Source organism: Gasterosteus aculeatus, chromosome 11 (genome assembly GCF_964276395.1).
Source record: "Gasterosteus aculeatus chromosome 11, fGasAcu3.hap1.1, whole genome shotgun sequence".
Classification (NCBI taxonomy): Eukaryota; Metazoa; Chordata; class Actinopteri; order Perciformes; family Gasterosteidae; genus Gasterosteus; species Gasterosteus aculeatus.
In genome coordinates this window covers 4223958-4250494 of record NC_135699.1, presented here as the reverse complement: position 1 = coordinate 4250494, position 26537 = coordinate 4223958, and the positions used below count along the sequence as shown (strand labels likewise).

Below are 26537 nucleotides of genomic sequence, written 5' to 3'. Positions count from 1 at the left end.
GGTCTCTTCCTCTCTCTGACTAGAGCAGCTTCCCTTTTCTGCCTCAGCCACTCCTTCTGCATGAGCCTTTAAGATAAGTTCAAACATTGAAACATTAACTGATCGAAATCCAGAAGCCAATTTTATGACTTGGCATAAAAAAAATAAAAAAATAATCCAGTTTAGGCTATGCCTTGGAGTAGCCTAGGCCCGACAACAAATGCCTATACATTTCTACCACAGTAGAAGAAAAAAAAAAAAAAACTCCACTCAATTCCTTCTAGACCTGTAGACCACTAACCTCCGTCACACCGGCTCCTTCAGCCCTGTCAATCTCCTGATTCTCTCTGTCATCTGACGGGGCGGAGCTGCCACCTCTCCTAAAGAATGTTCTTATATCCATCTGGTCAATGAATTGGATGATATACCGGCACAATAGCGTTATGAGGGACATTTAGTTTTCACTAGCATTAACTGATTATAAATAACAACATTCTATAGGGACTGATAATATTGTTTTGAAATACTAGAGAGATATATCAATGCAAAGAATAGAGAGATGTCGGTAGTTATTTCTTGTATTTCGAATTCGCTAGTTCACACTCTTAACTAACTAACTGGGGACAGTTTCTAACAAAGTAGCAAGCTAGCTTAGTTTTAACATAGCCCACTACAATATTCGCTTTCATTTGCCTCATATCAAGTAAACCTAAAGCAGGTAACACTCCTTAACAACTACAGATAGACACGTTCTGTAACTTCTTGTACTTACAATTTCACTCCGTGCATCATTTACTTTGAACTCCTTGGCTATAATACTGGCTGAGAGACGGCACTAGTGCCCGAGGTTTGTATCGTAAAGTATGATGAAAGGCTATTGGATTATAATTTGAAGAGGGAGTAAACATACAAACCAGAGCGCATGTATGTACATATGTACTATACATATGTAGCATGTTAGAGTTATAAATAACTTGTCCGTGTGGGAAACAATAGTTTAATTATTATTATTATTATTTTTTTTTTAAGCCAATAATGCCAAATGATTTGGGGGGGCTGAAGAACATTTTAGGGGGCCTAACGACGCCCCTGAATGCTCATATTTCTGTAATGTGAAAGTAAGTCACGAGATTAAGTCTCCCTACAAAGGGCAGATTGGATGACGAGCTTAAATAAAACAATGTCTTTGTCATTCCCTTAACTGAATTTAAAAACGTCTCTTCATTGTTATTGGTCAGCGTCTGTAGCAAACATGGTGCTAAAATGAGTTTCAAATTTTGATTTTGGGTTGAGGTTTGTCCTCATGTACACTTGAGTGCTTGTGGATATAGTTCAAGACATCATCTGTAATAAAGTGAAACAGCGACAAAGTTTTTCCACTTAACCATTAAGGGTCCCAACAATTACGTCTGATCTTTAAATCTCCGTTTTAATGTGGCTGGTGAAGATTACTTCACCGTGCAGATTGGTTTTGGGAGCAGTTATGCATCAGCTTAAACTATAGAAAGAATGTTTGCAGTGCTGACGTATGATCGTATCAGGTCTTGCTTACTTTAAGCCTCTTGTCTCATTTGGCAAACGGTCGCCATAATGACTGGCGATGACTACCACTAAAATAAATAATAGCATAAACACAGATAGGTCCTATCTCAAGGAGAAATGTTAGAGGGAGACGGGCTAGAAACAGGGCAGAGGTTAATTATATCAGATCGGGTGTAATAAAAAGCAGCGTAACTTGTGGCACAGACATATAGACAAATCCCACATTCTCATGCTTGGAATAAAGCGAGTCAGCGTTTCACAAAGCACCCGTCCTCTTTTTGCGCTGTGTCACGTCTGTCGACCTTGCACAACAGTGGTGTCAGGTTTGGGGTTTTTGCTGTGTCATTGTTGTGACTCAGCATTCCACAGACTCGAGGGAAGAGTCCTGTGACCAAAAGGAGCGTCCGACGGAAACTTCACCTCAGAGCTCAACTGGCTGAAACCAGTTTGAGAAAATCGAGGAACAAGAAAGTGAGAGAAATAAAGGAACCGAGTCGAGACCTGACCGAGGGGACGATGTTGCTGACGTTCGTCTGCTGGACTCGACCAGTGAAAACTCTCAACAGCAAGTTAGGCTTCTTTGTATTTTGGATCCATTATACTGCAAACTACTAAAAGACACGGGTATAAATTCCCAGATAGAAAAAGTGAATATTTAATCATGTTTTTATACAGTGAGACACCACAGAGCCTTTCCCTGGAAATACAAACAGTGTGACCTTTGACATGGAAACCAGTTTTCAGAGGGAATGTTTGCACCAAGTGTGCTTCCACAGAAAAAAGGTCACAGTATAATTGAAGTGACAAAGGTACATCGTACTGTACACATGACCAGTAGATTCAGACTCAGCGTCTTTTTGTTCAGTCATTGACAGAATTCCAAGGCCGATGTGGTTTTAGGTTGTAGATTGTAAAAAAAGAATGAATTTGTTTACATTTCTAGAGAAGAAGCTGAAAATGTATTTTCCCGTCTCATTTTTTTGCCAGGGCTTCGTTCTATGTTGCTCTTTTTCTGTACCCAATGTGTGAAAACAGGTGAAAAAATGGTTTGGGAGGGATTTATTTTTGTAGGACCGAAACAGAGAAGTCATCATCATGACACATCTGGATAGTTAGATAAACTAAGCAGATGTTCAATGGCTAATGAGAGAATAGAAGATGGAGGTAGAAGGTCATTTTCTCCGCGTTGAAGCTCTCCAAAACAGCCCGCCACCTTCCTCCTTCATTCTCCCTCCCGTCTCTTTATGCAGTTGGAATCCAGACACTCTTCCACTGGACGGCACTTCTCCACATGTCCTCCAGGATGGAGGCATGAGTCCAGTCCTGCCCTCCGTCCTCCTTTGGACAGGACAGGCGCAGGGTTTTCATGGGGCTGGTGCAGGCGTGCTGGAGGTACTGGCAGCCCTGTTGGCGAGGAGACAGAGAGCGGGGCTGAAGACGGTCGCACATGGACGGCACACGCCCCTTTTCTCTGAATGTAAATTTGAACACTGGTGTAGGTGTTGGTGCTCAGCCCTCACCTCAGCACTGCCCCAGTACCAGATGGCCTTAATGACGCTGTGATTAGCCAGAGCCACCGTCATCTGATCCCTTCTTCCCGAAATGATGTTTACCAATCCTGCTGGCAGGTCTGAAGACTGAAGCACCTGAGGAGGAAAATCCGTGTTTACGGATCCATAAACAGGCGTTCTGAGAGGAGATCACTGCTGCATTCATTACGCTCTCTTTTGAATGCTGTTAACCAAATACTTCACCAAAGTTGCAGAATAAGAGGAGAGACGGGGGAAATGAAGATAACATTGTTGCTACCGGTTACAACCAGGATTGTTGGTGGATGCCATTTGTAAAACGGGATTTGATGTTTTTCCGACTTAGTTGAAAATAGATTGATGTAACAAGTTAACAACATGCCTCAATGCAACACTATATTCTACTTTCTATTTATTGAGGACAACAGATGTTAAAGTTAGTGTTATGTTAGTGATGTTTGTGCGAGACATTTCTGTCAAATAAATGTTCCCACACTAAGAACACACTGTGTTTTCCCAATAGTTCTCTCTCACTCTGAAATCGTCCACTTTAACCGAACTTCTGTCGAAACCTCTGAAGTTAGACACTATGAGCGAGTCTGACCCGAGATGATAATCCTTTATTAGTCATTTATAGGATTTACAGCCGCAAAGGTCAAAGTGCAAACAGATCAAACCAGTACGTAGATAAGCAGTAATGAAACAATAATCCACAATAACTGAAATACTATATATAGTCAGGATTACATTTTTAACTAATTTAACTTTGACTAACTTGCGATCCACCTTATTACTTGCCTGAATGAATGCCAGGGCTGGTAGTGGATTCTCCTCACTGGGGACCATGACGACAGCGTTGCCATTGCCGACGGCTGCTCCGAGAAGCGTCACCATGGAGAGAAGGGGACTGTTGTCTGGGAGAACGATCCCCACGACTCCAAGGGCCTCTGGGAAGGAGAGAGCAGAGCCAGACTGTGGCAGGCTCTGCAGGAGAGGAACACAACAAGCAATAAATGCACTTTATTAATAATGCGGTCAGAAAAGGAGAAATCTAGTTTGATCATCATTAGAGGAGATTATCCTGTGAACTTTGAATAGTATAAATAAGCGTCACCGGAGTTCCTCCTTGGACTTTGTCACAGTAAGCCGCCCAATCGCTGAGTCTGGCGATGCTGAGCTCCACCTCCTCATCAGCCTTGTCCATTGAGTGGCCGGTCTGTACATTGATTGATGCAGCCAAGTCCCGCCTCTTGGCCTCCAGGCCCTTGGCCAGAGAGTAGAGGGACTGAGCGCGTGCAGACGGACTCTTTTTCATCCAGCTAGGAGAGTGGGAGGACGTTAAAATAAATAAAATGATACATCTTCGCTATTTCGGTTAAGAAACAAACTGTGAAAGCTGGTTAAGATGTACATACTGAGATGATGCTGTGCTGTACTGGTTTACGTATACTGACATTTATTATATTTCTGCATTTCGTTGCCTCAGTACTTGTACCCTGTGCAATGACAATAAAGTTGAATCTAATCTAATCATCGTTTGCTTGTCACGCAGCCTACTGGGTTGTTAAATAAATTGCCATGTCTCTGGAGGGCAGCCATGCTAGCATCTCAAAGCTGGAAATAAAAACGTTTATGAAAATAGCACAAGTTTCATGATTGTCCCCGAAACACATTTACATTTTCCCGCAGAAAGGAAGTGTGTTTCACCCTCGGCAAACGATGGAAAATGTGCCCTGTTTATTTAGTATGGTGGACAAATGTCTGGAAATAGTGTCTGCATCTCTGTGTGGTGAAGCTCTCACCCAGGCTGGACTTTGTCAGCAGCCTCCACGGCGTTCCGGACATCTTTTGGGCCTCCGTCGGGACAGTGGGCCAACACCCCTCCGCCCCCTGGTGACTGCACAGCTATACTGCAGCCAGACACCGACTTACACAGCTTACCGCCAACAAGCTGCAGGTAGACCTTCGGAGCGCTGAGGGGGGCGGGGGAGGCGATTGAGTGATGCATGTGGATGGAAATGCAACCCAGCATGTATTATTGTATTTTATTTGAATTATTTAATTTTCTTTATTCTGTTTTAACCCAGAATTTCTGCATAGGATAAGAGATTAAAACAAGATTCCAGTAGTGATCCAAACACTTCCAATGACTCAAGAGCATTGAATAATGAATAATAAGTTTTCTGCTTCAATCATTATTTGTTGTTATGTGTTTAGTTTTTAAAAGCATTTTCACTAAGGTTTGCTCTTGTAGTGCTTGTAGCACAAAATAATTATTTTTTATTTTTTAGGGGGGATATATAACACAAAAAAAACATTTGGTTCAGCCCCGACAGCAATAATACAACATGTTGCCATGTGACACCGTACAAACAGGAACTAAAATAAGGAAGAAAAGAGCTCACCCGGCCGGGTCTGAGTCCTCTGGAATGATAGGTGGGGATGCTGCTGTTCCAAACTTTGAATAGTCCATGGAGACAGGGGAGGAGCGAGGAAGAGGAGGGTGCGAAGAAGAGGACGGGCGTAGAAACTGGTACAGACCCTGGCAGATAGCGCAGAGGAGGTCGTTACGTCTGTTCCCGGTCGTGGTTGGTGATTAAATAATGCAGACACAACTGAATACCTGCTGTCCTCCGTCAGTGCAGGTGCTGCTGTCTTTGTGACCGGAGACGGGCAGACAGGGGTCCGACACCGAGTGGGAATTCACCCACACTGAGCCTACTGACAGGCTGAGGGGAGGGAGAGAACATCAGGAGGGAGTCAAAAGTCTCACGGACAGGACGAGTGAAGGGAAACAAGTAGTAAAGTAACTACATAATAAATGGACATTCAGGTATTTAAGCTGCGTAACAATTATTGTAATTAGGTATGTTTATCCTGCCGGTTGACAGTATGAGAGAAAATGTAAGAATGTACACACAAGAAAGGGGATGGAAGGTGGAAGAGAAAGGGGAAAAATGTGTACCTCTTGGCCGTCTCCAGAGCCAATGTGAGGTCTTCAGTCCAGATGGAGGCTGCCTGGCCGTCAGGACTGTGGTTCCCTATGTAGTGAGGAGGCCGTGACCGAGGTTCAAAGGTCAAATACAAGTGATATATATATATATATATATATATATATATATATGAATAAACATCTACATCCCAAGAGACTTCCTTACCGAGAGCCACTGCTTCTGTGTTGCTTCTGAAGGTCATGAGAGCCAGCAGTGGTCCGGGAGAGGGCTCAACCACAAATGGAGAGGAGGGGGCCGCCCCACACAGCACCGTGGGAGGATACTGAGCACTTGACGGGGGGGCCGCACATGACTGAACCAGCTGAAGAGCCAGAGAGGGAGAGAGAGAGAGAGAGTAAGAGTCAGAAAAACAGCTGACTGTTGTTTTTAAACTCCTTCATTTTTGGACTTTTTGGTCGAGACAAATAAAAATATTAATTTCTTAATACTAATTAACACCATTAATATTAAGAATTCAAGTTTCAACTGTCTAAATATTAGTCTTAGTGTGACCCTAGTGTGACATTAGTGCATCTGACCCACCGTGGCCCCCTGCTGCTGGGCGCCCTGCACCGCGGCGTCCACCAGGCCCCGGTCCCCAACGCTCTGCAGGGCCACACACTTCATCCCCGCCATGCGGTGGCCCAGGCGGGCCACGACGCTGTCCAGCACACTCTCCTGCACGCACAACACCCAGTGGACCTGAGAGGAAGGGAAAGATGTTGTACTCCGGTCACGAAGGAAGCGACTGCTTTGGCCAACGGAGTCCGGTAACTCTGAAGAGAGCGGACCGAACGGTTTAATAGAAATATAGAGACTATGTACAATTCTCTATTGCATAGAATTGCATACAATTCCCCCCCTTCATAGTCTTCAGCGTGAATCACCTCTCTTTTCTTCTTGAAGGCCGCCTCTATCACCGCGTCCACTGCGCTGTCGATGTCTGCGGACTCGAAGATGATGAAGGGACACCTGGCGCCGACGTTCTGGGAGACGGAGACGGGCACGGCCATCCCCGCCGTGGCCCTGCATAGCAACACGGCGTCCTGAAAGAGGAGGAGAGGGTGGTGGGACCACCAAGCTTTGCAACACATGGATAGACGGGCTGCCCGTTTCCCTCACACGTACCGGCTTGTTGCCGCTGTAGCTGACGTAGCTGACGTTGGCGCTCTGGGCCACTTTGGCACCCAACTGCATGTCACTTCCTGTTAGGACATTGAGAGCCCCGGCAGGAAGTCCTGCTCCCGTGAAAAGCTGTGCCAATAGGAGCACTGGGGGGGCGCTGCTCCGACCGGGGACAACGATGAGGGAGTTGCCTAGAAGGACAACAGGGTTTGATCAGAGCTGCAACACACGCCAATTACGCAACAGAATTGGCTCCAAACAAAACTACAGTTTGACAGAGCAGGAAGATACTTTCCGGCGGTCTTTAAACGCATCATGCGCGGCAAACGCTTCTGTCAGAAGAACGATTCTCACTTAAAATTGTGATATTGCAACAAAACATTTTATATCTAATATCTAGATATTTAATGTCTAGGTACTCAACCAAATAAACCGTTTGCATCAAACGAAATCCTCTCATAACGGCGCATACATTGATTCTATTGCTTTCCAATTTTTGTAAAACGAAATCTGCTTTTTTGTGGTTGTATGATTTATATATTTATATTTATACTAGGCGCAGCCTTAGAAGTTGTACGGTAACTTTTTGACGTGTATCTAATGCAGGGTTGCTCAATACGTCGATAGCCATCAACCAGTCGATCTCAAAGGCAGTACCAGTCGATCGCGTGCCATCGATAAAAAAATGACGTCACATCCCACATGCACGCTCTACCGCGGGAGATGACCGAAACTAACGGTAATGGGGTTTAGCAATTCTTGCTTACTAACGGACAAATTTAATTTCCTTCCAAAGCAACCCAGTCGCCCCCCGTCGGCCAGCATCGCCATGATCTGGTTAGTTGAAAAGTAGCTCACAAGCCGTAAAAGTGTGGGCACCCCTGATCTAACGAATACAGGGCTTGTGTGTGGTTGTGCGTGGTTGTGTGTGGTTGTGTGTGGTTGTGTTACCCATGGCCAGTGCTGGTAGGACTTTGAGCATGAGGGAATAGAGAGAGCAGTCATCAGAGGAGACCACTGCCACCACACCTACGAAAGAAGGAAAGCCAAAGGGTTGGTCTACCGAAGGCGAACACTTTACGCGGGATCTTGCGTCGACCTCACCGAGTGGCGTCCAGTTGGCGATGAGGGTGTCTCTGAGCTGTGCCCAGCTGCTGTAGTACTGCAGCAGTCGGACGAGGCTGGATGGCGCGCAGGAGGCCTCGCACAGCTCGCACAACTCCGCCACGCATGGGCCGTGCCGCCCCAGAGCGCTCGCCGACCTGTCAGCGAGGGGGGGGGGCGGGCCGTTAAGTCAGGTGGCCTCTGAGGTTCTCGGAGGAGTGTCGAGGTGCGGTTGTCCTACCCGAGCAGCACTTTGGCCCGCTGGTAGCAGCTCAGGTCCCCCCAGGCCTTGTGGCCCTTAACGGCCGAGGCGGCACACTGGGAAACGTCGTCCTCCGCGGCGCACGCCGTGCTGCACACGGTGCCCCCTGGGGAGCGGTGGAAAACACACGTGCAAATAAAAAATAATAATAATTGTAGGAGGTCTTCTTGCATCATACGCTGCTTTTACCTTTAGAATCAACGAAGCAGCGACTCCGTCTGTCGGCCGGTAGAACAAACTTGCCATCGATGAACAGGCCCAGAGTTCGGGAATGGTGGTCCAGCCAGGCCTGGGGGAGGAGTTGAGCCACACTCACTATTTAAGCTACTAGGGGCCTAAAAGGGCGGAGGATGGAACCTGATCTCAAAGGCAACGTTTGTAGTTTGTAGTTATTGATAAAAATATGTTTTGATGAGTAGACAGCCCCCAAAACGGCTAGTCAAGGTGCACCGATCCAGACATCCAATTTGTACCCAATGAAATAGCTTCAACAGGAAATCAATGACAATCAATTAAATTCAATGTTAAAAGAATGTATATTGAAAACAATATGTTGCTCATTGAAATAAGTTCACACTTGAATTCATTTTCAAAAAGGTTTTCAATAACCGGGAAATTGGCAATATAGTTCATGTCACATTTATTGAAACTCTTAAATGTGGAGTAACAACGCACACACACTTTTCAGTTACGGCTAAACACATTTCAAAAGGAAGTGATCATTTGACCTCTTCCAAACTACTACAAAAAAATATTCAACTAACTTGCACGCCTACTCTTTAATCATCGTCTATGTTTAATATTCCTATTACGCATCCACACAGCCGGCTTCTTTCTGAGGCCTGTATTATTCCACTTAACACTAACGTCCGTTCATATACATCACATATTTCACATCGACCTCACTTGTTTTGTTAAGTCAGTGAAATACGCTCTTGTAAAAGATTTCTTTGGTGTCATTTTTTTTACTGAACGATGTGCATGAAATGAGAGTGAAAATGATAAATGAGATGGCTCGATGTAATAGGAAAGGTTGGGGATGCACCGGACACAAAAGACCTCCAGAAAACTGACTGCAATCTCTCGGCCTCTGTCTCTGCAAAAGCTGGCAAGTGGTTAGAGGTCTGTTCACAACGCTAGTAGAGCACATGCTCAGACTTTGAAAGGAACAAAACTCATTCTCAATTCATGAGAGCTCATTCCAGGAACAAATAACATTGATAATAGTGCCCATCGAACATGTTACATGAGATCTAGAGAAATATGCTCATATTTCACTGGTCTGGAAGACACCAGCTATGCTGGACAGTGACTGATAAAGGACGGGTGCAATGTGTCAACTATTTACAGACAGAAGACCAAAGTTCAGATCTGGAACTGAATCTGTTTTTTAGAATTGTCCACAGCTAACCAAACACGTATCTTTAGATTTTGATGACCTCGAGTCAATGCCCTGCATAAAGACACACTGTAGAGATGACGTCAACTATAGAAAATTAGTGCCGTTACGTCAAAGTAGGACAACACTAACTGTAATTACATATCAGCGTTTTTTATCCATAGACAACTGCACGTATATGCTGATGATGAAGGCTATTTAAATAGAGACTTGCGGAGAATGATAGAAGTATGTGTGTACAGGACCCCCCTGACTACTCTTGTACAATAAATGAAATATTTTTACAGTAAAAATTGAGGTAAAAGCCCTATAATTGCAAGTTCAAAAACACCATTTCTCCACGTTTGAACTGCAATAGTTCCAGACAAAGACCAATGCATGTGTGTTAAGGACCTCTCGGACTACTAGGACAATGAAGACGAAGTGTTTTTATTGTACAGATTGGGAGAAAAGTATTTTTATTGCACTTTAAACTTGAGAAATGTAATTTGAACAATAGGATAATTATCTAACTTTGTACAGTGAAAGTATTCCTTTTTTGTACAACAGTAGTCAGAATTGTCCTGGACACACATACTTCAGTCATTGTCCAGAATCTTTGATTAAATAGCTTTTATTCCGGTTACTTGTTTAATACCGTAAACATCAGCATACACGTGCACTAACATTCAAGTGTCTGCTGTTTTGACCGCAGTCGGTCGTGTTGTTGCTATAGTGTCACGTGTTTGTCTTGCGAGTTACAGGCTGCTAAAAGTCAGTGAAGTGTGGGTGAAATGGTCTTAAAGGAAAATGTCAAATCCCGAGGAAACATGAAGCACAATACCATCAGCCCATAAGCAGCATGGAATTGGACTATGGCCACCATGGCCGTGTAATTAATAAAGTTGATAGCTTTACCTGAGCAGTGGCAGTGCTGGAACATGCTGCTGGTCCGTACTCCATGCTTTGAAAAATGTTGTGCACAGTCTCGGAGGTGCAACCAGCCATGATAGTGAAGTTAAAATACGGCGAGGAGGGAAGTCTCCCCGTTCGTTTACGTTGAGCTGTGTGGGGGGAGCGGGCCAGCAGGAAACAGAGGTCCGACTTCGCGTCAGAGGCGAATTGCCGCCAGCGTCCCGCCCACCAGCACGACGTCCCCTGGACGTGCAGAGATAACCGGACGTGCAGCGAGAGGACTCACTTCTTCTTACTTCCGGTGTTGTGTCTGGTTTCTCGGGGTTCGCTCGTTAGACTGGATGAAGCAAACAACGTAATACATATGTGTTTCTGTAAGCTACTGAAAGCACTAAAAAATTTGATGTATAATATATTTCTCACGTATTTCTAGTTGTGTTCGAACACTACTCGGGGGTCCCGCTCTTTACTACCCGAAACACGTTGTGTTCGTTTAGACGCAATTGGTGATGACTGTGAGCAGTTAGTTGCCTTGCGGTTTAGTAACTGACCTGTAATCACTATTTGTTGACGTTCTATTTTAGAAATTTGAGACGTTCCTGTCTTGCCATTATCCGATGGCGCGGAGGTCCGCCGCAGCTGCATGTTCCACACGGAGGCATTTTGTGGACGGACCCAAATACTAACGCGTTTGCGCTGTGCTCACAAGGAAGTGCGGAAAATTGGTGCACCCTTTTCAGCTGAGTTGGCTCATATAAGAAGCTGATGATTTCCTGTTCTTTTCATTTATACAACCCTAAATAAATTGTCCTCACAGTGGGACGTAGTAATTGGCCACGGGCGCCACACGTAACACCTTTGAAAATGCCCCGGAGAAAGGTAAGTCGGATGCATGCAGCAGACAGCCGTCAGGCTGCGGGGCGGACACACAACAACATAACGTCATAGTTATTGTTAGCCATCACCTGGCCGTGTGGAAGAACTCTGGACCGCCTTTTGTGAGCTGAGAATTCTACAAGATGTCGGTTAATAAGTTGTGGGTGTGTGGTGCATGCGGGCGTTCAGCAAAGCTCCTCGACTGGGCTGTCGGGTTTGTGTTGTTGCTAAAAGCTACGCTTTGCAGTTTGCAGGACGTGTTGCAGTTTATTCAGCGTCGCCTCCTCGTGCGATAGTGTAAAGCGCTTTGAACATTTGCTTAGCGTCATTGTGTCTGACGTCAAGCAGCCGGTGGCGAGCACGGGGAAGCTGAGCAGCTCTCGCGTCGATAACGGCCGCTAGAACCGTTTAAAATGGACCTGGCTGTTCTTCAAGTGCGAGGTTGGAAACGCGGCGTCCGGACCAAAACAACGCTGTGATTGGACAGAATCTAGAATCGCGTTTCTTTCATTGGTCCAACAGTCTCTAACCACACCTCCTCTTTAATGTGATTGGTCGTATGTAAATGAGCCTCCATCCTCTTGTTGTGAAGTTTGTCAAACGCGCTTAATGTCGAATGTGCGCTGTGTTGCACGCTGCACTGTACAATACGATTTTTGTATTTTTTAAATTTCGTTAATCGTTTTGGTACTGACTTCTACTTTGTTATTACCATTAATAGGCAAGTAGCCAAACAGTGAGGTTGTCATGGCTATTTTACACAGCCGCCACAATAATTAACACGCCTGAACTGATTTAAACTGGTATAAAGTACTCAGCTTGGTAAAGCCTTCTTATTTTAATTTGATTTGTATCTGTGAATAGCTTTAATATACATTTGATTCATGGTGTAGCTTTGCTCACATTTTCTTTTTTCGGGACACCTATCCACGTGCGTATCAATAAAGGGTTATCATATCCTATTCTAGTTTTCGACGGTGGTGCTGTGTAAAAAAAAAAAAAAGTCACCCAAATATTAAGGGCAATGTGTGAAATACACATAAATCCGCACTATTAATTTACAAATACATTTATAAATACATTCATATAAAATAGTCAGGGTATTCTACAGGGTAATATATATATATTATTTTTTTTTTTAAACCAATGGTATGTTGGCTCCTTCAGTACTCTTGGCCCTCCCCCTCCCTGCCACATTAGTGTCTCTCCTGGGGTGAGTTAAGCATCACCCCGTTCATTCCGTGTGACAGACAGACAGGCAGCCTGCACAAAAAATAGGAGGTGACACAAGTTTATGGGACGTTTCGTTCATTAATTTGTCTTGTCGACTAGGCTTATTTTAGAGCATGTATTGAGACTTTTTTTCAGGGAGGGGGGGGGGGCGGTCCCGCCCTCTCTTTAATCACGTTGGTAGCTGATGCACATTGTGTGTTTTTGCAGAGGACAGCGGGCAGCAGCTCGGACGGGACGGAGGACTCGGATTTTTCCGCCGACCTCGAACACACGGAAACAACCGAGAGCGCGCACCGGCGCAGCAGCGCGCGCCTGACCCGCGCGTCACTGCGCCTCAGCCGCGGCTCACGAGGTAAACATTCAAAGACAAGAAACAAACCACAGAAATGACATACGTCGCGAACTTATTATATTCATATGTGATGGGTAAGAACAATTGCAATATAGGAATGAAAACGGGGGAACAAGAAACAACATTAGGGCATTTTTTTCCGCACGGGGAAAGGAATATTTAATTAACTAGATGTAGTTTGTAGGGTTAGCATGAGTGAGCTACATGCTAACGCCTCGGCTCTATCAAAATAGTTATTAACGTTTTAGCTTGTTAACGCGTACATTATGCATTTACTGTTGAAATAATTGCTTGGGTCGGTTGTATTACCTATTTTAGTTAGTTGTCGGTGTCTGTGTAATGTGTTGCCTGGCTTAGCAAAGCATTCTACCATTTGTATGAATGTTAACACATTGTAAATTCAAAAGGAGCCTCATGCAACGTGGTTGTATCAACTTTTTCTTGCCGCCAGCCTTATTTGGAGACTCTTTTATGGTTTCGATGAAATATCTTTCTAAATTATTAATCCTAGTTTGGTTCTCTTTTTATTTGGAGTGGATTTAAATGAGGCAGGATGTTTTCATTGCCGCAGGGAAACCTCATCCCCCCCCCCTCCATCCTCTCCCGTCAACAGTGTCTAATAGATATAGGCTGGCCTAATTCATGAATAGGTTCAGCAAGCCTGACCGCCCCCACCTCCACAGACACACTACCCCCTGTGTGACCTCTTTCCGCCGGGGCTGCCAGGGGGGATTTACAATCCGCTTGTTGTTCCTGAGAGAAGCTGGCTGTGCTGTCCTCGGCCCTGTGGAGGCTTAATACAACACACACCGGCTATTTCTTCCCCCAAAACAGCGGATTCAAAGGTCTTCCTTTCTGCCGCAGGATTAATCTCATCCTGATCATTGAGGCCAGTTACAAGTAACTCTGCCATGTTGTTACCGTTTGTTTTGAATGGACTTTGTCCGCCACAGACCGCGTAGGTTTAAACAAATTCTTCCGGAATTTGAGCCAATTCTAATGCAGTAAAGTAACTTTCCTAAACTTACGTTTCAATTTGCTGCAATTTTTCTGATACGTTATAAGGTAGACAATGGCCGTAGAATGTTATTATTTTCATCATAATCCAATACGTTGATTCATTTCTTGATTACTCTCTGCTGATGAAAATCACCTTATCACCTAAGACCTAAATAAAGTAATTTGGCTACATGAGACAAAGAGTAACAGAATCTGAATCCTGTTTATTGTCAAGTAGGTTTTCAGACAAGCCTTGGTGTTTTGGTGCATAACATAAAATAATAGAAATATTAACAGCAGGTATTGCGAACCCATAGATACATTAATAAAGCAATAGATATTAATTCAAATCAAAGAGCTGTGCGATTGTTACAATATTTAGTATGAAATCCTAGTTATGTAGGCTAGGATATTTCTGCTTTTTAAAAAATAATCTTAAATGACCACTTAATCTTCAAAATCTATTAAAAACCCACTAAAATTAGCAATGCCATAAAGGAAAAGAAGAGAAAATATTGGCAGTAAGCTGCATCCAAATTCTATTTCTCAGTGGATTCATATTTCAAAGGAATATTATGTTGTTGGCAGTACTTAAAATCATACTGGAAATTATAAAGTGAGCTATTTTCTCGTATTGCGTGTTCTAGATAACTGCAGCTCGGTACGGAGCAGCTCTCCTGCGGCCACCGGTCCAGACGAAAGCCCAGATTCTGCTGCAGAGACGGCGGCGGCGGTGGCGGCAGTGGCAGCGTCTGTCTTCTCCTCCGGGCGCAGGATCACACGCAGCCAGCAGGGGGCGACAAACACCGTCGCCAAAACATACCCACTGCGTCAGAGCAGGTCATCTGGCTCAGACACCGAGGCTAATGGTGAGAGCACTAGTAAGTTCTTTAATGCTCCAGGGCGTAGGATGCTTTTTAACCGTTTCTATTCAAAGTGAACGCTGTTTGGTACTTTCATACAAGAAGGAAAAAGAGACGAGGGTAGACGAGGGTACTGCCTAAGTTAGGCAGTAAAGTCAGAGAAGAGTTTCTATCTGCGTGTTTCATTCAATGCCATTCCGCTAATGTCACTGTCAATGTAGTCCTGATCACAGTGCAACATTACAACAACCTAAAACACAAAACAAGATTCCTTCAGTAGCAACAGATATGAGGGCCAAAAAGCCAAGAGGCCAAAAGTGAATGGCTCCCCTTTAGCAGAAATCCTCACAATATGGCAACAAAATAACTATAAACGTATCATTAATAATTCTTTAACGATGAAATCTATTATTGATGCTTGCGCATTAAAAAATCAGTTTACAAACATTGGGAAAAGGCTGTAAATTGGCCCCTTGTGGAACACCAGATTTAATGTCAGTCAATTCCTCCCTAAATTGATCAGGACCATGACCTGGATTATCACATGGGACACTGGTGGTGCAGGAGTGAGTCCTAAAACCTGAATAAGTTGCTTACTGTCTCCACATGCAGTTAGAACAGGTGGTTCGATCCCAGCTCTGCTATCACCACACAGCGTAGATGTCATTTAAGTTAAAAACCATAGACTTATTTAGAGGTCACCGTCGTTGCAATCACTCATTCCTCATTGGCTCAGCAGACCTGAAGCAGGGGGCGGACCGGGACGAGACCCCTCCCCGGACCCCGACAGGTAACGCCCCGTCGTCAGAGTCCGACATCGATGCTTCCAGCCCCAGCAACGACCTTGTGTCGTCTAGCAACGACATTGTAGTGTCGCAAGAGGAGGACGAGAGACTGGCCAAAGAGCTGTCGCTCAAAGAGGCCGCCGCCCACGACCTCTCCCACCGGCCTAAACGACGGCGCTTCCACGAGAGCTACAACTTCAACATGAAGTGTCCCACACCCGGGTGCAACTCCTTGGGTAAGGGCGCAAACACTGCAGCGTATTTTTCATTTGGTTAGATGTTCCGCTCCCACAAACCAACCCTCAGCGCTCCGCTCATCTCTCTCTTTCTCTTTCCTTTTCTCTCAGGTCATCTAACAGGGAGGCATGAGAGACATTTCTCCATATCGGGATGCCCTCTCTACCACAATCTCTCTGCTGACGAATGCAAGGTACACACACATACGCACAAAGACGTCAACAGGGTAACGAGTAGTGGTAATGAGTAGTAGAAACCATGACAGCTAAAAAATATTCCACAGGAAGCTCTCACCAGTTTATGTATTATCTGGTATCTTCCTTTTTTCCATTTTCTGAGAAAGTCTAAAAAAAAATGATGCTTTTTATGAGATTATTCATTAGTTAAACCGAGTTTCCCTTGTGGGAATATCTCAGCCATCGCACTGCAACAAAGTGTCCAGTGCAATGAAACTGAAGGAATGCAACAGACTTAAATCAAAGTTGTCAAGCTGCGAAGTTTCCAGGAACACAAAGGGGTCTCTGCCTTTTTTTCCTCCCCTGTGGGGGTTGTGAGTCTGTGGTGGCAGACACAGTGCTGATGTTTTGTTAGGGCAAGGCATCGACGCGCGACAAACAGGCCGAGGAGAGGACGTTGTCACACCGCCAGGACGAGAACAGACACTCCACAAGAAACCAGGTAACACACACACACACACACACACACACACAGGCACAACAATGAGTCACACATGCTCCCACCTCAAACAGAGAAATACATGCACAAACACACACACACACACACACACGTATATATGATCTTATGTAACACTACTTAAATGATCCAGGGAATCATGAGCTAAGGGCGCGTTTGGGCGGCGGCGTGTGCGTGAATGGGGAAGTCCTCGTACTGCAGCATTAGTCTTAAAGCAGTGAGGCAGAGTTGTCCCATGTTTTCTATGGAATAAGCGGTTAAAGTAATGGCACAGTGTGACACTGGGTAGTTTGTTGCAGACTGTATGTAATAATCCAGGAGAAAAGCAAACACTCAAGGACATCGATAACTGAGCACTGAGAAGTGTTTTCTCTAAAAAGTCAGCTGATTGAAAACCTTTTGCCGGCTCTGGATTTCCGCAGTTTGTGTTCATTTTTCCAAGTACTAAAACATAAAAAAACACAAGTATTAACTGATATCGAAGTGCCTCAGGATCACATTATTTTTAATAAATTCTCACGCGGCTGTGAGTCTCAGCGTTTGTGTCCGTGTGGTCTCAGGCCCCGTCGGACCGCCAGCTGCGTTACAAGGAGAAGGTGACGGAGCTGAGGAGGAAGAGGAATTCTGGTCTCAATAAGGAACAGAAGGACAAGCACGTGGTAAGTGCGTGTGAAATGAAAAGGGTTTGGTGCCTGGCACACCTCCGCATGCTTGCACGCACATATTTTGAAAGCCCCCCCACCATCTCTCTACTTGCAGGAGCACCGTCAGAGCCACGGAGCGAGCAGGGAGCCGCTGCTGGAGAACATCACCAGCGACTACGACCTCGAGCTGTTCAGGAAAGCGCAGGCACGTGCCTCGGAGGACCTTGTAAGAGAGAAAGCATCATCACCTCCCCCCCTTACTCTTTTCTCCCGCTTCCCTTTATTTTTTGCCCTCCCCCTCTCACCCTTTTCTGCATATTATTCCTCTTCTTCTCTGTTTCAGTCAGAAAACCCTCCTCTGCAGCCACAGGAGGAGTCTGAGATATTTTTGGTAGTTTGGACAATCACTTCCTGTTATTCTGTGGGTTTCTTTTCTTCTGCTGTGTTGATTTGTGATTCAGATGAGAAGGTGCTGTTGTCCTCCGATCACACAGACGGTTTCGTATGTTTTTAGTTGGTCACCTACAGACGCCATGTGCTCACATTTTTAAACTGTAATAAACTTGGGTTGTATTTCACGATTTGAAAAAAAAGAAGCAATCTTTCAAAATGAACAATTTGTCAGAGTGATGTTCTCATTACAAGGTAAAGCAGCCAGTTATGAATTAATCTTAAATTCCTTTGCCATCAATTCAAGGCCTTATATCATGTCCACAGGATCAAAGTCATAGATTCAGTCTAAAAAATACTGAGAAAACACAATTTCAATGCAAGTCTATCCTCTTTGTTCCTCATTCTCATCCCTCCTCCTGCATCTTGTCATGGTTTTATGTGGCTGGTTGCCTCCACTGGGGTTGTCCTATGTATGATCTTTGGTTCACCGGATCCTCTGCCCAGAATAATTTGGATCTTTCTCCTTTCTCTTCTGTTCTCTCCTCCCCTCTTCTCGTCTTCTTTGTACCCTCCCCCCCCCCCCCCCCCCCCCCCCCGCACCCTTATCCTGGCCTACATAGGAGAAACTTCGGCTGGCCGGCCAGGTGTCAGAGGGCAGCAACATGATAAAGACCATTGTTTTTGGCCGCTACGAGCTGGACACGTGGTACCATTCGCCGTACCCGGAGGAATACGCTCGCCTGGGGAGGCTCTACATGTGCGAGTTCTGCCTCAAGTACATGAAGAGCCAGACCATTCTGCGCCGGCACATGGTAAAGGTTTTTCTACGGGTGTCTGAAATCAATCCAATGTACTTTCCACTAGCAATCAGTGCAATGCGTCTCAGGGTCTTACTGTATTAGACTCATCGACACTGTCGTCTTTGCCTTCTGATTTAGCTGGTTTACACATGAACTTCCAAGAGGTCCATGTTTATTCTCTTGGGTTTGAAAACTTTTATCTTAGTAATTCTTTGCATTTATGTTGTAAAAGTCTTTAATTCAGTGTTATTAGACCTGGCGGTGTGTCTAATATCCTCATTATGACGGCACAGTAACCGGTTAATATTTGTTCTGTGTAAACACCTCATATTCACATTACACTGTAACATTTAAAGGGAAACGTTACACGAAGCGCAACGCCTACAAATTACGGGATGCTGCGTAATTAACGGACAAAGTAATTCACAAGAACCAGTCACATTTATTTACAACAAACTATGACAGAATGCTGCAAATACACAGGCTGAATCTCTCTTTAAAACAAGCTGCAGTGGAAGCAGCAAGAGAGGAAGACAGGAGCTGTGCTGTGAGAAAATAAGCTAATGGGGAAAATAACTAATACATGTAGTGTATTTATAATAAAATAAAAAGCTCTAACAGAGAAGGCTCTCATAGAATTTTCTATCCTTATCCCGCCTATAAATAAGGGTAAAAGAATGCCGCTATATGCTGCAAATTCTGCCCGGTGAGGTGAGGGAGCGTCACTTTATCGTAGCTGAAATGTCTCTGATCGCTGATCAAACAGCTTCCATTCAGTGATGTCGAAGCATAAAGTGAAAATAGACTGCGGCACGGAATGCAGCTGCAACTCTGACCTCACTATCTCAACGCCTGAGGCAACTCATGATTGTCTTCCTGGACCATGCAGACTCTATTTAGATTTAGACTGTATAACTTTGCTCTACTCATGCAGGTCACACTGTTTCTATATTGGAGTGCGAGAAGCGTGAAGAAGACCTTTTACCAGAGCGGCGCTCTTCTGAACTACGCCATTGCCTGTGGAAGATTGTGGCCATTTATGCAATATTCATATGAATTTTCAAATTGAACGTGGAAACAATTAAGAACAGTCCAGCGGGATTAAAAAGATACACTATTATAGTTTAAAGGGCGTATTCTGCACATATTACATGTAATGCAAAAGGAAAACGTTTGCCATCTTTTTATATAAGATGACCTGTGCTGCTTGCTCTTATCTCCGTTGCATTAAGGCCAAGTGTGTGTGGAAGCACCCGCCAGGTGACGAGATTTACAGGAAGGTGAACATCTCTGTCTTTGAGGTGGACGGAAAGAAGAACAAGGTAAAGGAGCACATTCCCCAAGTTATTTTTCATCCTTTTTCCGAGTTCTAAGGGAACTCTCCAGTGCGTCAATGTGTCGGTAACACTTGTTTGAGGGCTAACTGTACTGCTTCATTACAACGGAACAAATGTAGCCAGCTCAGCGGTCTTCTTAGAGGACCTTGCACGAGGAAGTTGTCGGAGTGGCAGAACTTTCCAAACATGTGACTGAATGTTTTGGACCAGAATTTGTCAGAGTTGCATGAAACGAATGTAGTCTCAGTAAACCATAAAGCCATGAAGATATTATCAAAGGAGAGAAGAGTGAGATTTACCAGCGTCAGAAAGGGCCGTCTGAAGGTAAGGTCAAAATATCCAAACTATTCCCTGTAAGGAATTCTCACGTCAAATAAGGACTTGAAGGCAAACTACCTGTACATTGTGAATATCATTTATCCTCACAAAGACTAGAGCATTTACGAATGCTACAGGTTCTCCTAAACCCCTTTGTCACCGACCCCTGTCAAGGGTCCCTTCTCTTTTTGTTTGATAAGCTGTGTGCATGTCTACAAAAAAGGGCCCTTCTGGTTTGGTTTTTCGCAGCTTTTCTTTAGCTTTCAGTAGAACCTGCGTCTCTGGACTTTATAACCCATCTTGTGCCTGAAGGTAACATGATCACATGATCTGTCGGTGTGCGGTTAGCCAGCTGTGTCTCCTGTAAACTGTGATGAATTACTCTGCTCTTGCTCACAGATCTACTGCCAGAACTTGTGTCTGCTGGCAAAGCTCTTCTTGGACCACAAGACACTATATTACGACGTAGAACCTTTCCTCTTCTACGTCATGACCGAAGCCGACAGCACAGGGTGCCATCTGGTGGGATACTTTTCCAAGGTAGCATGGAAGACATGGATAACCTGTACACCAAATGTCCCGTGTTTACCAGAGAAAATAAACGCGCTCGAGTGAATATGCACAGCCAGAGTGAGATCGCTAAAAGTTTCTTTTTTTGTCCCCATTGAAAAGATTTAAACATCGGCTGAAAATACCAACTTCCTCAAATTCCAGAATCTTGGTACAGATGTATGACCTGACAAATTATTCTCCCTCTGCAGGAGAAGAACTCTTTCCTCAACTACAATGTGTCGTGCATCCTCACCATGCCGCAGTACATGAGGCAGGGCTACGGCAAGATGCTCATAGACTTCAGTGAGTGCAGACGTGTGTGTGTGTGTGTGTGTGTGTGTGTGTGTGTGTGTGTGTGTGTGTGTGTGTGTGTGTGTGTGTGTGTGTGTGTGTGTGTGTGTGTGTGTGTGTGTGTGTGTGTGTGTGTGTGTGTGTGTGTGTGTGTGTGTGTGTGCGCGTGTGCGCGTGCTGTCTGGAGCACTTTCCCTTTGCAGGAAAACACTTTTTAGCTCTTGCTGTCACTCATTTCACTTGTCGACTGTATTCTGTCTGTATCCATATTTCCTCAGTGGGAGGAAGGAATGTTTTGGTAGGAGTGTAGCCAACAAAAAAAATAAAGCTCTTTCTGATCTGCGATTTTTAAGGTTACCTGTTGTCCAAAGTGGAAGAGAAGGTGGGCTCACCTGAGCGCCCCCTGTCCGACCTGGGCCTCATCAGCTACCGGAGTTACTGGAAGGAGGTGCTGCTGCGCTACCTGAATAACTTCCAGGGCAAAGAGATCTCCATCAAAGGTCAGAGCTGGGCCAGCAGAAGATCTGTCTGTGTTTTTAAGTGCACTCATGCATTCATGTGTGTCGCCTTTGAACGGACCAGAGGACACTGTCAAGTCAGCGTTCAGGTGATGAGTGAAGGTGGATGCACCCAATACTTTAACTCAAGCAAAACGGGCTCATCCCAAACCCATTTAGTATCTCCTGGTTCTATCCATTCCAGAGAAAAGCCAAAACCCCAGACAGAGATTGTTTGACTAGGAGCTACAAATGAGTGTTATTTTCCACTTTTCACTGATAACCTACTTTGGTCCAAACTACCAAATATTCATTCAATTTCAGATTTAAAAAGTAAATAATTTCATTTTTTAGACCTTTTTTTTTCATATTTAATGTTGCATTTTGCAAACATTTAGAAAACAATCTACCTGTTTAGTCTTTATTCTAAGCCAAGCTAACCAGCTGTAGCCTTACGTTTACTGACACATTGGAGGAGCTTCCATCATCTCATTTAGCTCCGGGCATGTAAGCTACTACTTCTTTAACTTGTCACTGAGCTTTTTATCATACAGGTCTCAGCACTTAGCTGATTGTTGTTGAAAGCCGCCCCCTCTCGTCCCCTCCCGTGTCCACAGAGATCAGCCAGGAGACGGCGGTGAACCCAGTGGATATCGTCAGCACGCTGCAATCCCTCCAGATGCTGAAATACTGGAAGGGAAAGCACCTTGTTTTAAAGAGACAGGTATGTTACCAAACCATCGAATTTAGAATTTCTTTCATGCTTTCATCAGGGGGGACTGAGGAAGAGCACGTTTCAGCTTCATCCCGCTGCTCTAAATTAGGGGAGGGGGGGCTTTCTCTCTGCAGGACCTCATTGACGACTGGAAGGCCAAGGAGACCAAGCGCGGCAACGGCAAGACCATCGACCCCAAAGCCTTAAAATGGACACCGCCTAAAGGGACGTAGATGAGCCTCCCATCACACTACAAACCCAGAAACACACACACACACAGACACACACACTGACACAGATACTCCACCGCACGCTCACCGACCCTGAGCCCACACACTCTGTACAAAAGCCTCTCCGCGTCCACTCGTTGTGTCGGCTGTTAACTCTGGGTTCAGAAGTCAATGTCACGGCTCGGCGTGAGACACCAATACGCCGACTGTTTAAGCATTAAAGGGAACGCATCAGGATTCTGTCAGTCAGGGTTAGTTTACGGTTTTGATTTGAAGCAAATTAAAAAAATATAAATATAACAACTTAAAATGTCCCTAAATAGTTTTTAGGAAACCAGAGCGAAACACAATATATTACATTACCGCCCGTTTATATTTAGGTCATACATGTAAGCAACCGCCCAGCACACTGGCTAACACATGAAATTACACGGCACTTCAAATTGAGTCAAATTGAATGGAATTTTAATAATTTAGTGTTGATTTGCAATTCATTAATGTGATTATTAATCTAATACGGTCATTTTATGTGTGTAACAGTGACCACCTTGGGGTTCCGTAGGAGAGCGCCATTCCTCTTTACATTTGATATTGCCGGTTTCAGTGTGGCTGAGGAACAAAACCATGAGCAGAACAATGTCTCCTCGACCTCATTTTTTTTTGTCTGACCAGTGAAAGTATTTGTGCGTTGTTAGTGCACCTCCTCCCCGGACACTAGATTAGCACCGAGCACCAGCCACCCCCGCTAACCCAATCTGTGGCAGCCGGTATTGAACCGGTGCTGCTTTTCATTCCGTTCCGGAGGTTGCCGACACAACGCAGGTCCGCAGCACGTTGACTCACGCGGTGCGTTTCGGCAGACACACACCAGCTGGCTGTGATTACGCCGCGGCAGAAAGAAAGATGAATGGAGTTTATAGGAACAGGAACCGATTTGGCGCTGAGGTCACGTGGCTTAACGGAGAGAACCCCGACAGATCTCGTCGATAATTGGAAAACTAATTTGGAACAGGAGTAAAATCTGTTGAAGGCATGCGAGTAAAGAATTGTGCCGAAGCATCTTTGAGAGTCTGATGCAAACTAACAACTTTTATTTTTCCCCTGCAAATGTAAGGAAAGCAACATCAAGGAAATGTATCAAAATATTCATTTTATCACTTCCCGCTCAGAGCTTCTGTGAAAATGTTATTTTCCATTTTAGCTTTTGTCACTTCACGTGCTGTAGTACTTCACGTGTAACTGGGTCTACGCCAGTGGTTCTCAACCGCTCCGCCTGTGTGACCAACCGTCACAACTCAAACTGATCTAGATAATGCATAAAATATATAATAGTAATAATATACATATAGAATATCACAGTACGCTGTCACAAACTATTTCAACACAGAACCAAAAACGACAATTAGTTGTATCAAATTAGCTGTATTTGAATTCAAACCATAAATAACGCTTAAGGACGCAATGTAACGCAACATACGGACACAACAATCCAGTGACTTACAAACGGTGCTTTTATGCACAGACATGACATAAAATAGTCGAACTACTGAGTAGTTTAAAAAAAAGACTAAGAACCACTGGTCTAAGCTACAGTTACATTACTTTACATCATACATCTGCTACAAAACAATATTATTAAATAATAAAGTTAAAAATACTGTAGAGCCCATCATCCGGTGACAGATTTTCCTTTTTATTTAAACAATAGAACCAGACGGAGTGTACAGACGTTTATGGTTTGAACCCAGAGCTAACCCACAGCTCAGCATCGCTCTCATGCAACACACACTCGTCACGTGCACTATTGAACCCGCGGCACCAGCAGCCGCTCGGTCAGAAGGCTATAGCTGCCATTGGTCTTCTTTGGACCTCTGTTATGTCACCGGATGGGACCGACCTGCCTTCCCCTCGTCTTCGTTTCTCTCGGTAAAGGCTGCGTTGTCTTATGATGTCATAGAGTAAAGGCTCATGGGGGATCTCAGCCGTCCTCCGCGTTGGAGCAGAACACGTCGCCATGCTCTGTGTCATTTGTGGTGGTCTCAAGTTCTCAAGGACCTTTTTGTACGTGTTCTACCTCTGAGGTTAACCACTGTATAAAAGCTCAAACGGTCCATTTTAAGCGTTTTTGTGAAACTATAAAGTTGTGTTCAGCCTGTTTTGTTTTTTAACTAGAAAAGAAAAAAAGGTATACTATTTATATTCTTAAAAAATATCTTAACTGCGTATAACGTAAAAGAAAAAGTCCGGTAAAGGATTGAAACTCTAAAGAACTGTCTGCCTTGTGAATATGAATATTTATCTCTAATTTGATGTAGATTTGAGTGTAAATTACAGGAAATAAACCTGTGAAATGTAATCAGTCCTTTGCACAGAGACTAGAAGCAATAGCTTACTAAGCTTATGCTAAGCTAACTTGCTATTTGCCCTAGCTACATGTATAACTAACATGGGATGGAATCATCATTCTCATATTTTCTATTAAAAAATATAACTTTAAACATTGATCTCACGCCTAGACAGCAGCTGGCGGTGAAATTGGAGGTGTGCTGCCAACAATGTCAGATAGAATCATCTTTTTGTCTGTTTTGGGGCGGGGGGGGGGGACCTTTTCTCTTCTCACTTTTGTCAATGACAATTTTCATGTGTGGAGGAATCTTTGCGTTAGCAGCCTAGAGTTCCATTTGCTGTTCCTCTTCCACAGTATATGAAATGTTGCCTTTAAATACTAAAATGTTGGAGATATATTTCTGAATGTCTGGTCTTATTTATTTACGCGTTTGAAAAGGAAATGTTCGTCCACTAGATGTCTCGGTGGTCTCGCCAAAATCTTAAGTGCATTTACAGAAAAGTGCACTTTCACACAACAAAAAATCCATCCCAAAACACAATGAACCACACGAGACTGGGCCAATTCAGCTCATGCTTTTTGCTTTTGTGTAGTTGCGGTATTACCTGTTTAGGTGTGACTGCGCTGCCATTTTGTTCAGATGTTTTATGTGGAATCATTAACACAGAGAATATTTGCCAGAGCAGAAAAGGAACATAAATGTGTGGGTTTTTTTTCTCAATTGTAAAATGCTGATTGAACTGTGAATTAGAACACTAAAAGATCACAAATGGATCATATGTATCCCTGAGAAATGTCCCTTTAAGCCGAGTCCTTTTGGTCCGTCCGTCTCTCCATCCTGATGTCTTGCCCTTCCTCTCCGGGCCGGTGGCAGCTATAGACGGGCGGCGTCAGAGCTCCTTGCTGGTTACCGACACATCCGACGGCTTACGTAGAGAAATAACACGAGTTATTCCATCACCTTACAAACACCACCAGGGAGCTGTTGTAGTACCGCAGCACTTGAACGCACCGCGCTACCTGTTGTAAGCACAAACGCAGCGACTCATCGATGTGTAGCTCGGTTGTCCTTTGTACTTCTCCGCATTCGCTCCTCTTCAATAAATGCAAGTGATGAAACAAACATGTGTGTGTGTGCGCTGTTTCCCCCGGCAACAGTATGAGGGGGGTAGAGAAAACGAGGGAGGTGTCATTAAGTCTGAAGTCTGTGCTTACAAATTATTAATAGACTTTGCTAAAAGTTACTTTACTATTGTTTAGACCAGAGGTCTTCAACAGGGGGTCTGCGGAGTTACTGCAGGGTGGTCGCAACATTTTTTCCACACAAAATTTAAATGTCATCAGAATTGTATTTATTGTCTTTAAATACACAGTCACATGAATCCAACATATTGTAGAGAACGGAAAAATTGATGGAGAAGACGTTGTCTTTCAGTCCGCAACACACACACACACACACACACACACACACACTCCGCTTCCCTCAGCAGCTCACACGCTGGCACCGGTTCACTCACTGCGCCTCTCACGCTGATACGACAGCACAGG

The 26537-nt window shown here is 44.4% G+C and overlaps 2 protein-coding genes across 12 annotated transcripts; one reads left to right on the top strand and one right to left on the bottom strand.

Annotated features, from left to right (window-relative positions):
• Positions 1-2565: 2565 nt before the first annotated feature.
• On the bottom strand, positions 2566-11494 carry aldh16a1 (aldehyde dehydrogenase 16 family, member A1). The gene is made up of 18 exons (XM_040189913.2): positions 11379-11494; positions 10831-11144; positions 8724-8823; positions 8514-8640; positions 8273-8430; positions 8120-8197; positions 7172-7359; positions 6931-7089; positions 6587-6745; positions 6209-6365; positions 6016-6091; positions 5674-5779; positions 5456-5592; positions 4853-5023; positions 4165-4369; positions 3849-4034; positions 3042-3167; positions 2566-2925 (listed from the first exon to the last, which is right to left on the bottom strand). Exons 2-18 carry the CDS (start codon positions 10918-10920, stop codon positions 2764-2766), a joined length of 2385 nt encoding a protein of 794 aa, XP_040045847.2. The 5' UTR covers positions 10921-11144; positions 11379-11494; the 3' UTR covers positions 2566-2763.
• LOC120827216 (histone acetyltransferase KAT7) lies at positions 11492-26112 on the top strand. 11 transcript variants are annotated; one of them, XM_040189917.2, is made up of 16 exons: positions 11493-11706; positions 13144-13288; positions 14935-15156; positions 15890-16171; positions 16283-16365; positions 16764-16850; positions 17426-17524; positions 17625-17735; positions 17853-17900; positions 18523-18714; positions 19935-20024; positions 20757-20897; positions 21119-21212; positions 21554-21700; positions 22315-22421; positions 22547-26112. In XM_040189917.2, exons 1-16 carry the CDS (start codon positions 11692-11694, stop codon positions 22643-22645), a joined length of 1962 nt encoding a protein of 653 aa, XP_040045851.2. In that variant the 5' UTR covers positions 11493-11691; the 3' UTR covers positions 22646-26112. The 11 variants fall into 11 exon arrangements, with proteins under 11 accessions (XP_040045853.2, XP_040045851.2, XP_040045850.2 ...); XM_040189916.2 differs by having other exon boundaries at positions 15887-16171; XM_040189915.2 differs by having other exon boundaries at positions 11503-11706; positions 14935-15168.
• Positions 26113-26537: the final 425 nt, after the last annotated feature.